A 15,856-nucleotide genomic window follows, 5' to 3' on the forward strand; every position below is an offset into this window, starting at 1 on the left:
TTAGTTGCTCCACGGCATGTGGGATCTTCCCAGACCAGGAATCAAACCTGTGTCCCCTGCATTGGCAGGAGGATTCTTAACCACTGTGCCACCAGGGAAGTCCCTGGTCTGTTTTTAAAACTCATTTCATTTCTCTGCTTCCACTCTTAATCTTTTTCTAATCCATCCTGTAACAACTATGCCTAGCAAATCTTCTTTTTGAAAGGTAGTATAGTATAGTGTTTATGAACATTAGTTTGGAGTCAAAATTGAGTGACCTCATAATTTATCATCCCAACTGGGATACTGGATAATCTGCTAAACTGGGCCTAGCCTAGGCAATCTGGATATATGGTCAAAATCAGAGGGACTTTGATTTGAATTCTGGTTCTCCAGTTTGCTAGCAGTGTGACTTTTTAGGACTCTTAAACTTCATCTTTTTCACCTATAAAATAATGAAAATATGTACCTCTTAGGTTTGAAATGAGATTGTGTAGATACCTCTAACTGTAATGTCTAGTACATTGTGAGAACATTGAATATAATTGTCATCATTATTCCTTAAATGCCACTTTATTCCCCAGCTCAGAAACCTATAGAGGTTTCTGTTTCTTCAACAGCATTTCCTAAGGCATATTCTGTGGAAGTTTGGCTGGATTATGAAAAGTTCCTTCCCTTTCTTCCCTGAAGAAAGAGTTCTGTGTTCAGTTAAAATTGGTGAATACTAAATTACATGAGGTTAAATGGGTCTGTTCACTGAAAGTCTTCTAGGAACCTTCATAAGTTAATATACATTGGGAATCTCATCATGGCATAAGATGCATTATTTACCAAATTTATCTTAACCGTGGTCTTTTTTTTTATATAGCATCTTGAGGGACCAACATACTATAGAATACTATAGAATAAAGACCAGCATACTGTAGAATAAAGACCAGCATAATATAGAAAAAAGACCAGTGTTCTTGGCTCAACTTTTTACCCCTTTCTTCTTACTATTTTCCAACACAAACCTTCAGACATATTTGACTGTTCAGTATAATGCCTTACTATCTGGTTGTTTATGCCTTACTATCTGGTTGTTTATTATCACTTCACATGGTTTCCCAATGTGTTCATGAGCTCCTAGAGTGCAGGGACTCTGAATGATACTGTATTCTGATTCCTCTACGGTTGTTTAGTGTGCCAGGCACAGTGAGGGCAGACATGGTTCCTGCCCTTAGAGCTCTCCCTTCCCTTTCTCCCCTCCCTCTTGCCCTTCTTTGTTTTCCCTTCCCCTCCCTCCCCATATATAATTTTTTGCTGAACAATTTGAAAGTTATGTGCAGGCATCATGACATTTCACTTCAAATACTTTAGCATGTATCTCTTAAGAATAAATAACATTCTTCTGTATAATCACCATGCAATCAGCAAACTCTGAAAATTTAGCATTAATTACAATATTATTATGGACTATAAAGTCCATATTCAGATATCCCCAAACTGTCCCAACAGTGTCCTTTTCAGCTAAACTACAGACTTTATTCATATTTCACCCATTTTTCCATTAATGTCTTTTTCCTCTTTTAGGATCCAATCCAGAATCTCACATTGCACTTAGTTATCATGCCCCCCTAATTTTCCCATCTGTGACAATCCCTCAGTCTTTACTTGTCTTTTGTAGACCTTGACACTTTTGAAGTGTATTGGCCAGTTATTTTGAAGAATGTTCCTCAATTTGGGTTTATCTGGTATTTTCTCATGGTTACATTATGCATTTTTCGCAAGAACACCAGAGGTGATGTGCCCTTCTCAGTGCATTGTTATCAGGGGGTATATCATGTCAGTGTGTCTTATTATTGGTGATGCCATCCTTCATCACTTGCTTAAGGTGCTGTCTACTGGGTACTGTAAAATTACTATTAATAAATGTCTTGCGGGAGATACTTTGAGACTATGCAAATATCCTGTTTCTATTCACAGATTTTAGCATTTGTCAGTGGATCTTGCCTACAGCAATGACTACTGTGGTGTTCTAATGGTGATCTTCCATTTCCCATATTCCTCCGTTATTAGTTAATTGGAATTTGTCTATAACGAAGAGCTGTCTCTTCTCTCCCATTTATGTATTTATTCAGTTTTTTTATTTCTATCACCATAGACTCATGGGTATTTATTTTATTCTATGGGTTATAATTCAGTACTATCATCATTTACTTTGTGCCCAAGTTATTCCATATTTAGCCATTGGGAGCTCTTTCAAGTTGGCTCCTTTCCTCATTTTCTTTTTAAAATAACTTTTTATTCTGAAATTAATTCAGACTTTTAAAAATTACAGAAATAGTTGAGAGTTTCTTTCTACCTTATCTATTTATTTATCCAATTTTTTATTTGTATCAGTATCAACTCATGGATTCTTATTTTATTTATGGGTTATAATCTGTTCCTATCATTATTTTATTTCTCAAATTGTCTCAGATTAGGCCATTGTCTCTGATGCTTTTTAAATGTAGTTAAACTGACCTTCAGTTTTTTTCCCCCAGAAAACGTTGAGAGCCATGCTAGTATATACTCCTTGCCATAGTTTGGCAGAAAGAATCAAACTGCAGAGACTTCTCCGGCCAGTTGTAGACACCATCCTAGTCAAGTGTGCAGACGTCAATAGGTAAGGCCCTATAAATGAACTGCTTCAAACCGCCTTGTCCTGAAAGCCTAGCACAGAGCCTCAAACCTAGTGAGTATTTGATACATACTTACTAAATGAGGCTTTGAATACTGTTTTATAATGTGAGATTTGAAATTAACATGTAACATTTAAAGCTCTTAAGGACTAGGAAGAGCTAATGGCAAGTAAAAACCAGGCTAACAAAGTGCGTGGACCTCCACATTATTGTATGGTGATTGATTCTCTTTTATTTTAAAGTAATATTCTTAAAACTGAAGTCCAGTTGATAAGAACAGCAGGTGATATATGAGATATTACTCATTTTAGAGAATGAGTTACACAGGATAGGAACCAATAAAATCATTATACATGCTTTGCATTATCAGGACCAAAAAAACAAAAACCCCATTCCATTATTTTCTTTGTGATGGAATTTTACTCTGTGATAGTTGTGTCAGATAACAACAACAACAATTCCATATATCCCTGCAATATCCTTAAAAATCAGCAAGGAACGAGAACAGCCCTAACTGGAGGTAGAGAAATGAGGGTATGGTGATAGGGAAAATGAGCACAAGCTATGCTTTTATTAGACCGCTGGTTCTCTCTCTCTCTTTTATTTTTTCCCTTTCCATAAAGTGGGAGGAAAAGACCACTTTTCATATAATGAGCATAGCCACAGTAAACACTTTTTTGGCAGTTCTCATCTCTTCGTGTCCCAGCAGATCTCAGGTGGTAAGAAGCACTGACTCTTCCTTGGTTTGCCTCTGCCATTACCTCCTTTTGGAGCTCTTCTAGTCCAATTTTGTCTTCCTCCCTAAGTCACATGATGTAGTCTGTAGAGGATCTCAGAAATTAAGCACTTAACTTTGACTTGTTTCTCATCTCATAAAGTATGTCTTTTGTCTCCATTGTTTCTCTACACAAGCCTACAGATTGTAAGTATTAGAGGTTTTCTTGTTGCTTAGAGAGAATACTATAAATATCTGAAAAAAATTAACAAGTAATTTGAAAAATGCATAGAAAAATCATTTCATTTCTTAATATTATAATAGGGTTTTTTCCCCTAAGAATTTCAGTGCTTTTATGGCATTTGTTTTGTTGTCCACTTTCTGAAATTCTAAAGTTAGGTTGTTTACTTGGTCACTTGAATGACTGAACATCATAAGAAATATGGTAAAGAGATGTTATGATATTTAGAAGTCATTCTGGCTATATAAAGAGAATATAAAGGTTTTGCATGGGAAGACTTTGTTTTTAATTCAAGAGAACTTAATGAAAATTCAGAAATCAAAATGTCTTAGTCTTTTCTTTCTTATTTTAACAAGATATGATAATGAAAATAAGCCTTTTATCTGGTTTCATATTTAATACTTGCTGTTTATAAGAGCCAGTAGTGAAGATTCTGTGCTTAACACAGAAGATAAGGTAAAATTTATGGAATTAGACCTAATAATAAATATTATTACTTATAGTGACATCATTAATGCAGTTTTAGTGGTTGAGAAGCAAACACTCCTAAAAACATTTTTTCCCACCTTTTCACAAGGCATTACATTACTACTCTCCTTTTAATACGTATTTTGTCCAAGATTAAAATCTGATGTTGCTTCCTTTCATTTTTAGTCGCACAAGTCAGCTGTCTATATCAACGCTATTGGAATTGTGCAAAGGCCAAGCAGGAGAGTTGGCCGTTGGCAGAGAAATACTTAAAGCTGGTAATAACTTTTTACTTAAAATTAATATAGTATGTTTTATCATTTTCCTTAGACGGTCTAATCTCATAATCTCTAATAGGGCAGTTACAGGATTTTGAAATAATTTTGTAAATTGACTCAGCTAACATTAGAAATAGGAATTAATCTAAAAGGGAGATTCTTGAAATTAATATAATTCAAGTATTTTTGTTAACCTTAAACCATTTGATCATGTTTTGTTTTAGATTTTAATATCACTGTTTTTCATTTATTTTTACTTTCCTTTCTGTAGGATCCATTGGTATTGGTGGTGTTGATTATGTCTTAAATTGTATTCTTGGAAACCAAACTGAATCAAACAACTGGCAAGAACTCCTGGGCCGCCTTTGTCTCATAGATAGACTGCTGTTGGAATTTCCTGCTGAATTTTACCCTCATACTGTCAGTACTGATGTTTCACAAGCTGAGCCTGTTGAAGTCAGGTAATTTTTCTTCTGAAAATACACTTCTTTCCTCCTTTTAGCTACCCCATCCCACTGCCCCCCCGCCACACCCATCCAAGAAGGACACATTTTAGATGAATGAAAGACTCAAATTACAGCATACATGTAGGTTACTGATACCTTAATATTTGATTGGCGAACACCTGAAGTCTAGGCTATTTAATTAAAAATTTTTAGATCCTTTATACTGATTTTTTTAAATGTAAAAGTTGTGAATTAGTACCATTTTATTTGTATATATTTTGCAGTAATTTTAATTTGTTTCATAATTGAATGTGTTTTTTCTTTCAGGTATAAGAAGCTGCTGTCCCTCTTAACCTTTGCTTTGCAGTCCATTGATAATTCCCACTCAATGGTTGGTAAACTCTCCAGGAGGATATATTTGAGTTCTGCAAGAATGGTTACTGCAGTACCCCATGTATTTTCAAAACTGTTAGAAATGCTGAATGTTTCCAGTTCTACTCATTTTACCAGGATGCGTCGTCGTTTGATGGCTATTGCAGATGAGGTGGAAATTGCTGAGGCCATCCAGCTGGGCATAGAAGACACTTTGGATGGTCGACATGACAGCTTTTTGAAGGCATCAGTCCCTAACAGCTGTCCAGAAGCCACAGAGAACAGTTCCTTTGAGCGCACAGACCATTTAGAGAAAACTGGAAAAGGATTGTGTGCTTCAAAATTGAGTGCCAGTTCAGAGGACATTTCTGACCGACTGGCCAGCATTTCAGTAGGACTTCCTAGTTCAACAACAATGGAGCAGCCAAAGCCAATGGTTCAAACAAAAGGCAGACCCCACAGTCAGTGTTTGAACTCTTCTCCTTTATCTCATCATTCCCAACTAATGTTCCCAGCCTTGTCAAGCCCTTCTTCATCTGCCCCATCTGTACCACCTGGCACCGTAACAGATGTCTCTAAGCACAGACCTCAGGGGTTTGTTCCCTGCAAAATACCTTCTGCATCTCCTCAAACACAGCGCAAGTTTTCTCTACAGTTCCAGAGAAACTGTTGTGAAAACAAAGACTCAGATAAACTTTCCCCAATCTTTACTCAGTCAAGACCCCTGCCCTCCAGTAATATACACAGGCCAAAGCCATCTCGACCTACCCCAAGTAATACAAGTAAACAGGGAGATGCCTTAAAAAATAGCATGACACTTGATTTGAACAGTAGTTCCAAACGTGATGACGGCTTTGGCAGCAGCAGCAATAGCAGTAATGCTGTTATACCTAGTGACGAGACAGTGTTCACCCCAGTAGAGGAGAAATGCAGATTAGATGTCAATACAGAGCTCAACTCCAGTATTGAGGACCTTCTTGAAGCATCTATGCCTTCAAGTGACACAACAGTAACTTTTAAGTCAGAAGTTGCTGTGCTGTCTCCTGAAAAGGATGAAAATGATGATACCTACAAAGATGATATGAATCATAATCAGAAGTGCAAAGAAAAAATGGAAGCTGAAGAAGAAGAAGCTTTAGCGATTGCCATGGCAATGTCAGCATCTCAGGATGCCCTCCCCCTAGTTCCTCAACTACAGGTTGAAAATGGAGAAGACATCATCATCATTCAACAAGATGTAAGTATAGTCTTTAAGAGGTTAGAGAGTTTCCTCGGGCCGTGCTAAAATAAAACTAATTCAGAAATACAGCTTTTAATATGAGTTAACTGTTAGAAGCAGAGTTTTCACATAGAATTAATTATACAACAATTTTTGTATCATTATTTGAACAGAAATACTCATTGCCTATTTCAGAGGCCCTTCTGGTTGATTCTACAGTGGTGATCACTTATGCGTTTGACATTGGTCACCAACACTGTCCACTCTGAGGTCAAGTTTATAGGTGATTTGGGGAAGCCAGACTGAACAAGAGTAATATTTTGCCAGGCTGATTTCACAAACTCTTACTCTTTTAACTTAACAGTAAAAGGATTGCTCTCATTTAATATGCAGACACCAGAGACTCTACCAGGACATACCAAAGCAAAACAACCTTATAGAGAAGACACTGAATGGCTGAAAGGTCAGCAGATAGGCCTTGGAGCATTTTCTTCTTGTTATCAGGCTCAAGATGTGGGAACTGGAACTTTAATGGCTGTTAAACAGGTAAATATCTAGTGAGCATATAAATGATTACAATTATAAAAGTGAAAAATGAGCAAATAAAGGATATATCCCCATATGTATATATTTTAGTTTTTAAAGTTTTCAGAAACCTAAATTTCTTTTTTTTAAGTATTTATTCTATTTATTTATTATTAATTTTTTTGCTGCGTTGGTTCTTAGTTGCGGCATGCGGGATCTTAATTGCGGCACGTGGGCCTCTCTCTAGTTGTGGCTTGCAGGTTTTCTGTCTCTAGTTGTGGCACGCAGCCTCTCTCGTTGAGGCATGCAGGCTCAGTAGTTGTGGCGTGAGGGCTTAGTTCCCCGACCACAGATCAAACCCACGTCCCCTGCATTGGAAGGCAGATTCCTTACGACTGGACCACCAGGGAAGTCCTGAGAAACCTAAATTTTAAAGTAGATGTTGCCACAGCACCAAAGGTATCGTGAGTTCTATTTGAAAGTTGAAGCGTGATTATTGTCATGGTTCATCAAGATGAAACATCAGGATGGGCCCTATAAAGGTTGCAGTTTTTGTTTGCACTTTTTTATATTTTATTAGCAAAGTTACTTCAGCAAAGTTACTGGTGCAATGTCATCTTGGGATTTCTGTGGTTTACTTTTTATAATGAGCATGCTTATCAAGATATGACAATAGTTGGGAACTCCCTTGTGGTCCAGTGGTTAGGACTCGGCGCTCTCACTGCTGGGGCCCGGGTTCAGTCCCTGGTCGGGGAACTAAGATCCCACAAGCCTCATGGCGAGGCCATAGTAAAGTTTTCATGTTTAAGTCATGTTGGTTCTTATGATTGGGCTTTTCTCATTTTTTTAGTCTGCCTTCAGACAGTTTGGAAAGATTGGTTATGTCTCAGTCTTCTTTCATCTCCCGATATTTTACTGCTGCTTGTTAGATTCTTATTATTTTAAAAGAGTTTGATTTGGTTTTTTTATAAAGTATCTACATTGCATCCATGAGCATAAATGCATTCTACTATTGATATATAAGTTAATTTGGGTTTGTCCATTTTAGATTAGATTTTTAGTGAAAATTATAAATAGAAACTCATCGGAATTCAAAAGTTTGTAAACATGTTTACTGAAATAGGTGACGTATGTCAGAAATACATCTTCTGAGCAAGAAGAAGTAGTAGAAGCATTAAGGGAGGAGATAAGAATGATGAGCCATCTGAATCATCCAAACATCATTAGGATGTTGGGAGCCACATGTGAGAAGAGCAATTATAATCTCTTCATTGAATGGATGGCAGGTATGTTCATGTTTTAAATTACAAATAGTGATACATAGATTTAACTTTTGCTTGATATTAAATTTAGGAAAAACCGTTTAATGAACACTTATTTTTATTAAATAGTTTAGATTCCTAAAAGTAAATTGCCTCAACATACAACATAGTAGTATGAACTGTAAATAGTTTGTCTTTCATTTAAATATAAATAAATATTCATTACCTCTAACTTTTAAACTTTTTCAGTGTGTCTTTTAAAATGATTGTGTACCATTGTTTTATAGGAATAATTTTTTTAAACCTGCCATGGTAAGATCCATATTTGTCCAGTTGGCCATCATTAATAGGACAGATTTAGGAAATATTTTAACATAACAATATAAAAATAAAATTAGTTAAGATATAGCTTTAAAAACTAACAGGTAAACTAGCACTGAAGCGTAAAGTTGAACCTTGTCATCTACTTGAACAAATAGAGACTGAGTTTTATTTTGTATTATACCGTATATACAGTAAAATAAATGACTTGGGACGTAATGAATACACAAGCACTTGGTTTCTTATTTTTTTGTGTTTGAAGAGTGTATTTCTATTTACAAATCAGTTCTTTAGTACATTCTCTGATGTTGGTTGTTACCTGGGTTGATGGTTGTACATAGGTTGACTATTATAAACAATTTTAGATGAGGCTTATTGAGTTTGTGACTTGTCCTAGGTCAGAGCTGGTAAACAGTAGGATATGAAGCCTAACTCTGGGTCTTCTGGCTCCTCCCATTCTTTTTACAAAACTTCTGTTAAATAACATGTTACCACTGTTTACTTACATCATTAAGAAAGAGATTTTGTATATCTTGGTCAAAAAGACAGAGAGGTGAATTGTACATAAGAGGAAGAGTTCCATCCAAAATTGTTAACTTTTAAAGCTTTCTGAAATCTTGACCTTCCAGAAAACCAGTTAATGAGGGTTCCATGAAAATGTCTCCTAATTGATAGGTTTTAAGATTACTGGAATGTGTTAGTTTTTAAACCAGTTTCACTTCTGAAGCAGATGATAAATTTAATATTTCAAATGTGAATGTGAGCTCATGCAGTGCAAGCTTATGTAACCAAAGTGTAATGAACAATTTTAATTTTGGCTTAAGTTTATGACAAATTATTATTATTACATGTTTAGGGGGATCTGTGGCTCATTTGCTCAGTAAATATGGAGCCTTCAAGGAATCAGTAGTTATTAACTATACTGAACAATTACTTCGTGGCCTTTCATATCTCCATGAAAACCAGATCATTCACAGAGATGTCAAAGGTAGGAATTCTTTTAATTATTATCTTATTATCAATAAGCAGAAAACAAATGTAATTTTAAAACTTAGACCTTTGTTGATAGTTTCTAACTTGAAATCAACTATGGGATTGTTTCTCCTGAGTAACTCAGATCACTAGAATTATCGGAAGTGAAAGGAACTTTTCAGGGTAATATATTCTGCCTTCCTTAGGCTGAGACTTCTTCCACAGTCTTACTGCTAATTGATGGCAAACCAAGTACTGAATCCAGGTCTCTGATTCCCCTGTCTTGGTCTCATGATGTACTTACTGCCTCCCCAAAGGTTCCTGTTCCTGGCTTTATTTAAAATAACTGGGATACTGTAAACTCCTTTTAAGAAAAATCCTCTCTAATCTTTTGCAGTTTAGTTTATTAAAGAGCAACTTCGGGGAATTCCCTGGTAGTCTAGGTTAGGACTCTGTGCTTTCACTGCCAGGGTGCAGGTTCGATCCCTGGTCAGGGAACTAAGATCCTGCAAGCTGCGTGGCCAAAAAAAGAGAGCAACTTTGGTTTTCTGACATGAATGCCTTTAGGATTTGATATAACACATTCAAGTAATTTTATAACATTAATTTTTTTAAGCTATAATTATGAAATTACAGTATAAAGTCTGAATTGGGCTAGGTCAGTATGTTTCAACAGAGCTTTGTCTCAAAGTGTAAACTACACTAAAATTGGAACTTTGAGTAAAGATTTTGCTAAGAATCATTATATTAAAGGTTTAACACTTACTATTTAAAAGTTTTACGAAATCTCTGCTTTTGTTCCTTATGCCTTGATGCTTTGTCTGATTTTCCCTCTGAGGCTTTGGATTTTTTTTACACTGCAGAGACCTATGTGCCTTTACGAATGAAGTGAATTGAGAGGAAGAGTAGATTTCTCTGACACACAGTCTACTTTCTTTTGTCATTATCCTATTTCATTAGTAGTATTTTACTGAGTTTTTAATCTGTTCTTTTGTTTTTAACATATAAGGTCTCTGTGTTTTGTTGACAGGTGCCAATTTGCTAATTGACAGCACAGGTCAGAGACTGAGAATTGCTGATTTTGGAGCTGCAGCCAGGTTGGCATCAAAAGGAACTGGTGCAGGAGAGTTTCAGGGACAATTATTGGGGACAATTGCATTTATGGCACCTGAGGTGAGAAGCAGCTTTGAGTGTGATGAAAAAAAATATTTTGGAGTTCTGTGTGACAGCATTACACCAAATAATTTTGCAGTGTTATCCACTGTGTGACTACTAATTAGAAGTCCACGGCCCTAAGACTAAGGTCTTAATGATATCCTTGATTTCAGACCCTTAATCCCTGCCTTTCCGTAGCCTTTAAGCAAATCTATTAAAACCTATTTCTAACACAGAATTATTCAGTAATTTATAGTAGTTGTTTTCTAGTAAACCCAAGGTGCATAATTGCTATTCTGAACTCGGCCTCTTCTGTTATGTTCAGAACTCTTCACGTTCATATGTAGTGATAATTGGTTGTCCTCTTGCTCTGTAGTTTACTGCGCGTACTGAGGCGGCTTTGAAATACTATGATATGCCTCTCCTTCAGAACCTCACAATTCTCCAAAATATTTTTGTCCCACATAGGAGATTGAGCGTGTTAATGAAATAAATGAGACATCAGGTAGTCTGTGGAATTGTTCTTTGTACATTGTTTTGCTCTGAAGTAAAAAAACCAGAATCCATAACTACAGAATGGCTTTCTCTTTTTCTAATGAGTCATATTTCCAAATTAACTCTCTGCTTTATTTTAGGTCCTAAGAGGTCAGCAGTATGGTAGGAGCTGTGATGTATGGAGTGTTGGCTGTGCTATTATAGAAATGGCTTGTGCTAAACCACCTTGGAATGCAGAAAAACACTCCAATCATCTTGCTTTGATATTTAAGGTAATCATGAGATAAAAATTACTTCTTTCTGCTAAAATTGGCAGAAGGCAAATTTTCATGGGTTCTCCTTCCCTATCAATCTAACGTGAAGGCATATCTTCTTTGAAATAAATGTATGTGTATATATCTCCAGGAATTGATATGGTGTGGTGAATGTTGGCAGCATGAACAGTCAGTTCTCATTATTCACGGTAATCATGCTCTATCAAGTCACTGAGAACACTGAATTAGCAAATACTGAATCATTGCTCCTGGGTTTAATATGTACATATATATATGTATATGTATATATATATATATATATATACACACACACACACACACGCACACCAAACTTATAAATTAAAATACTTGAAGCTCTTTATGTATTGTACTGTCACAAATTTTTTAATCTGTTATTTCCTGTATTTAAAAAATTCACACCTAAGTCAGAGGCCAAGGCTGTTCTACCTTTCTGACAACTTCCAAATCCATTCTCTCCACTTCCACCAGAGAATAATGTAATGTTTGAGATTTTTAGCATTTGAGTTGCACATGTGCTCATGTAAAAGCTTGGGCTTTGTAGTTATACAGACCTGGGCCCAAACCCTGGTTCCATCCTTTAACAGCCATGTGACTTATTCTGTCTACTGTCCGTTTTCTTGTTTATAAAATGGGTGTAATAATAGCACCTCCTTGATGAATTATTTATATTACATCATATTATGAGGATAAACAGAATTACCTCTGGGCCTGAGAGTAAAGCACTTAAAACACACAGTCTGTGCAGAGTGGGTAGTATTAGTCCTCCGAGCTGATCCCCAGCACCTCTCCCCTGCCGTAATCTCCTCCAGGTCTCCCCATGCTTATATAACTTCCTCAGTCACCTGAAAATAAAAAATCAGTGCAGTTGTGTTTCTGATATACTAAATTGACTGGCCAGGTTTAGTCTTACTTACTCTGAATAGCTCTCTGTGCTGAAAAAACAGAAAATGTGCAATGAAGGAAAGAGGACAAACCATTTTGGAGAGTATGAGGAAAGCAGAATTGATCTGAGTGACTATTTCACCTGCCTCATCATTGTGATGCACTTCGCCTTGTTCATTTGAGACAATAAAGAGAACTGTAGCTCCATCTGATCAGCATGTATTTGGTCAAATTCATGAGTTTTTCCATAGACACCGTGTTAGCAAAAAGTCCACCCACTTTTAGTTCTTCTATGTATAGGATGCATATATAGAGGTTATGAAATATATGCACGTGTACTTCGGTATCAGAAGCTCCAGTTGTGGAGAACTTTAACCCTAGTGTTTTCTCTTACAGATTGCCAGTGCAACTACTGCTCCATCAATCCCTTCACATTTGTCTCCTGGTTTACGAGATGTGGCTCTTCGCTGTTTAGAACTTCAACCTCAGGACAGACCTCCATCAAGAGAGCTACTGAAGCATCCAGTCTTCCGTACTACATGGTAGCCAATTATACAAATAAACTGTAATGGAGACAGGATGCTCAACAAGAGAAAAAACTTTTGTGGGGAACCACATTGATAATCTGCTGGCCTTCATGCCACTGAACAGCTATGAACAAGATCAGTGGGGAACCCTTACCTAAGTATGTGATTGACAAATCATGATTTGTACCTAAGCTTAGTATGCAAAAGTCCACAATTTGTGCAGAAACTGTAAACTGTGCCTTTCAAAGAACTGGCCCTAGGTAAACAGGAAGGCAATGAAGTTTGCATGATTAATTAACAGAAGCATAATTTTTTGGAGCACTTTTTCAGCAATATTAGCAGCTGAGGGGCTCAGGATCTGTTTTAATGTTTCAGTTATTCTTCCATTTCATATTGTGATCACAAGCAGGGGGTTCTGCAGTTGGTTTTTTTGTTGTTTTTTTTTTTGGTCACTGGCTATAAAAATCAGTATCTGCCTCTTTTAGGTCAGAATATGCTATAAGTAGCAGTAAATAAATATATTTTTAAAAGTTGATAACTTCTTTATGACCCACAATTGACCTTTATCTTTTTAAATGCCTGGACAATTGTGGTTCATTGTGCATTTTACTGTTGGCCCATTCATTTCGTTTTTGGAAATTATGGTTCTATATTTTCATTTCACCTTCATTTATGTTTAATATTCAGGGAAAGGTGATCTTTTCAAACCAGAAAAAAAAAAAAAGAACTAGATGTGAACCAGAGTTTATTAAATATCTTGCTATTGCAAGAGTTTTTTAAAATATAGATGCAATTTTGTTTGTTTTTAAAATTGGAATATGATAAAATACTACCTTCATTGAGTCAGTCACTGCTCTTCTTATGCAGGTTAAATATAAATTAAGTGAAAATCAACTGTTCTCTCTGATGCAGCTCACAACCAAGATCAAGATGACCTTGAAATGTATTTGAATTTTTTTAATGTATCGGTTTCTTTTGTAGGAAACTTCACACCATTTAAGTCTTACTCTGTATGTAATTATCCATCATGCATCATCACCACTGATAACAACGTTAACTGCTGTTTTCCTTCTACCATGCATTATCTCTTTACAGTAGGCCTGGCTGATAGATAGATAAAGAAAAATTAACTTACTCAACTAGGAATGAGTGTTTCTAAACAATAAATTTGCTTTGAACTTGGAAAATGTGTTCAGAAAGATAAGTGAAACAATTTCATTTACACACTAATTCCTTGGATTTTGCACAGTTATCTAATGGTTTTTGTCTAAACTGAATTCAGATGCATGGAATCCTGAAGGAAAATGGCAGCTCTTTTACCCTTTTTTCTGTGAGTCTTTTAAATTAAGTACTGATTAAGTATTTAATACAGCTTTTTGAGATGTTAAGTTTTAACTCTTCAGAAGCCAGTTGAATTGTTGCAGAGTTAAATAAAATTGGTTATTCTCAAAGACTCAGGATAAGCTAAATAAGCTATATAGAGTACATTTTAAATGTACAACACAAATTGGAAGTAAAATAAGTTACAAGATAAGTTTACAGGGATATATTGCATATAATTTTTAAAAGGCAGTTTTTTTATATGAATGTGTTTCTTAGTGAAATTTTACATTCCTTTGGTTGGAAGATTGGCAATATTTGAAGAGTTAAACATAGTACAGAAATGTGAAGTTTGGTAGCTCTAAATGTGTTGTATTTTCTTTCTTTTTTTTTTGACTACTTAGAATTTTCACAGTTCTAATAAGATTGTTTCCAAGTCTCTCATGTGCAAGCTTTAAAGGATGCACTCTTGCCATTTTATGTACTGGAAGATCATTGGTCAGATTAATACTGTGTCTGACAGAGATGTAAACTGTATAAACTGAGGAACCTCAGCTAATCAGTATTACTTTGTAGATCACCATGCCCACCACATTTCAAACTCAGACTGCCTCTAGATGTCAGAAATCCATTGTTTGAGTTTGTTTGCAGTTCCCTCAGCTTGCTGGTAATTGTGGTGTTTTGTTTTTTGTTTTGTTTTCAATGCAAATGTGATGTAATATTCTTATTTTCTTTGGATCAAAGCTGGACTGAAAATTGTAATGTGTAATTATTTTTGTGTTCTTAATGTTATTTGGTACTCAAGTTGTAAATAACGTCTACTGCTGTTTATTCCAGTTTCTACTACCTCAGGTGTCCTATAGATTTTTCTTCTACCAAAGTTCACTTTCACAATGAAATTATATTTGCTGTATGACTATGATTCCTAAGACTTCCAGGGCTTAAGGGCTATTAGCACCTTACTGTGTAAGCAAATGTTACAAAAAAAATCTCTGGGTTAAGATAATTTGGCTTAAATGTATCCTTTGTTATTTTAAATATATCAAGATATTTTAATTAAAATTTTTACCCCATTGAACCACTTTTATAGTATTTGTACCTATTTTGGTGTTTTGTCTTTATAGTAAATAAAAGTTTTTGAACAAAGGTTGTTATTTTTATTTATTTTGAAATAATTTCATACTGACAAAAAAGTCCTAAGAATACCACAAAGTGCTCCCATATATACCATTCACCCAAAAGCCCCATTCAGATTTTGCCAGCAGCCCAGTTATATCCTTTATAGCAAAAGGATCCAAACCAAGATCAGCTTTGCTCTTGGCTATGTTTCTTGAGCCCCATTCAATCCAGAACCATTCCTTATGCCTTCCTTGACCCTGACGACCTTAATTTACTGTTTTATAGAAGTCCCTCAATTTGCATTTGGTGATTCCTCATGATTCAATTCAGAGTATGCATTTGTGACAGGAATATCTCAGAGATGATGGTGCAGGCAGTGTTCTTTTCAGTGTCTCCTATCCGGAGGTATACAAGGTCAGTTTGTCCCATTGCTGGTGATACAAACTGTGATCATCTGAGAAGGCTTTGCCACTGTAAAGTTACTCTTTCCCTTTATAATTAATATCTACCTTTATATTAAATATTTTGTGGAGGTGACACTTTGAGGCTACATAAATAGCTTGTTATTCATCCAACTTTAGCTCTCTGCTCTTAACTTTCT

The 15,856-nt window shown here is 35.7% G+C and overlaps 1 protein-coding gene across 1 annotated transcript in view; it reads left to right on the plus strand.

Annotated features, from left to right (window-relative positions):
- The window catches only part of MAP3K1 (mitogen-activated protein kinase kinase kinase 1), an 81,834-nt gene extending 66,551 nt beyond the window's left edge, over window positions 1-15,283 (plus strand). The window contains exons 11-20 of the mRNA XM_082651460.1: window positions 2,505-2,626; window positions 4,253-4,344; window positions 4,616-4,805; window positions 5,118-6,399; window positions 6,775-6,927; window positions 8,030-8,192; window positions 9,346-9,477; window positions 10,492-10,634; window positions 11,252-11,383; window positions 12,686-15,283. Of these exons, the coding sequence (XP_082507586.1) occupies window positions 2,505-2,626; window positions 4,253-4,344; window positions 4,616-4,805; window positions 5,118-6,399; window positions 6,775-6,927; window positions 8,030-8,192; window positions 9,346-9,477; window positions 10,492-10,634; window positions 11,252-11,383; window positions 12,686-12,835 (2,559 nt within the window). The 3' untranslated portion in view covers window positions 12,836-15,283. The remainder of the gene's footprint in view (window positions 1-2,504; window positions 2,627-4,252; window positions 4,345-4,615; window positions 4,806-5,117; window positions 6,400-6,774; window positions 6,928-8,029; window positions 8,193-9,345; window positions 9,478-10,491; window positions 10,635-11,251; window positions 11,384-12,685) is intronic.
- Window positions 15,284-15,856: the final 573 nt, after the last annotated feature.

Source organism: Grampus griseus (genome assembly GCF_964374135.1).
Source record: "Grampus griseus genome assembly, chromosome: 3".
Classification (NCBI taxonomy): domain Eukaryota; kingdom Metazoa; phylum Chordata; class Mammalia; order Artiodactyla; family Delphinidae; genus Grampus; species Grampus griseus.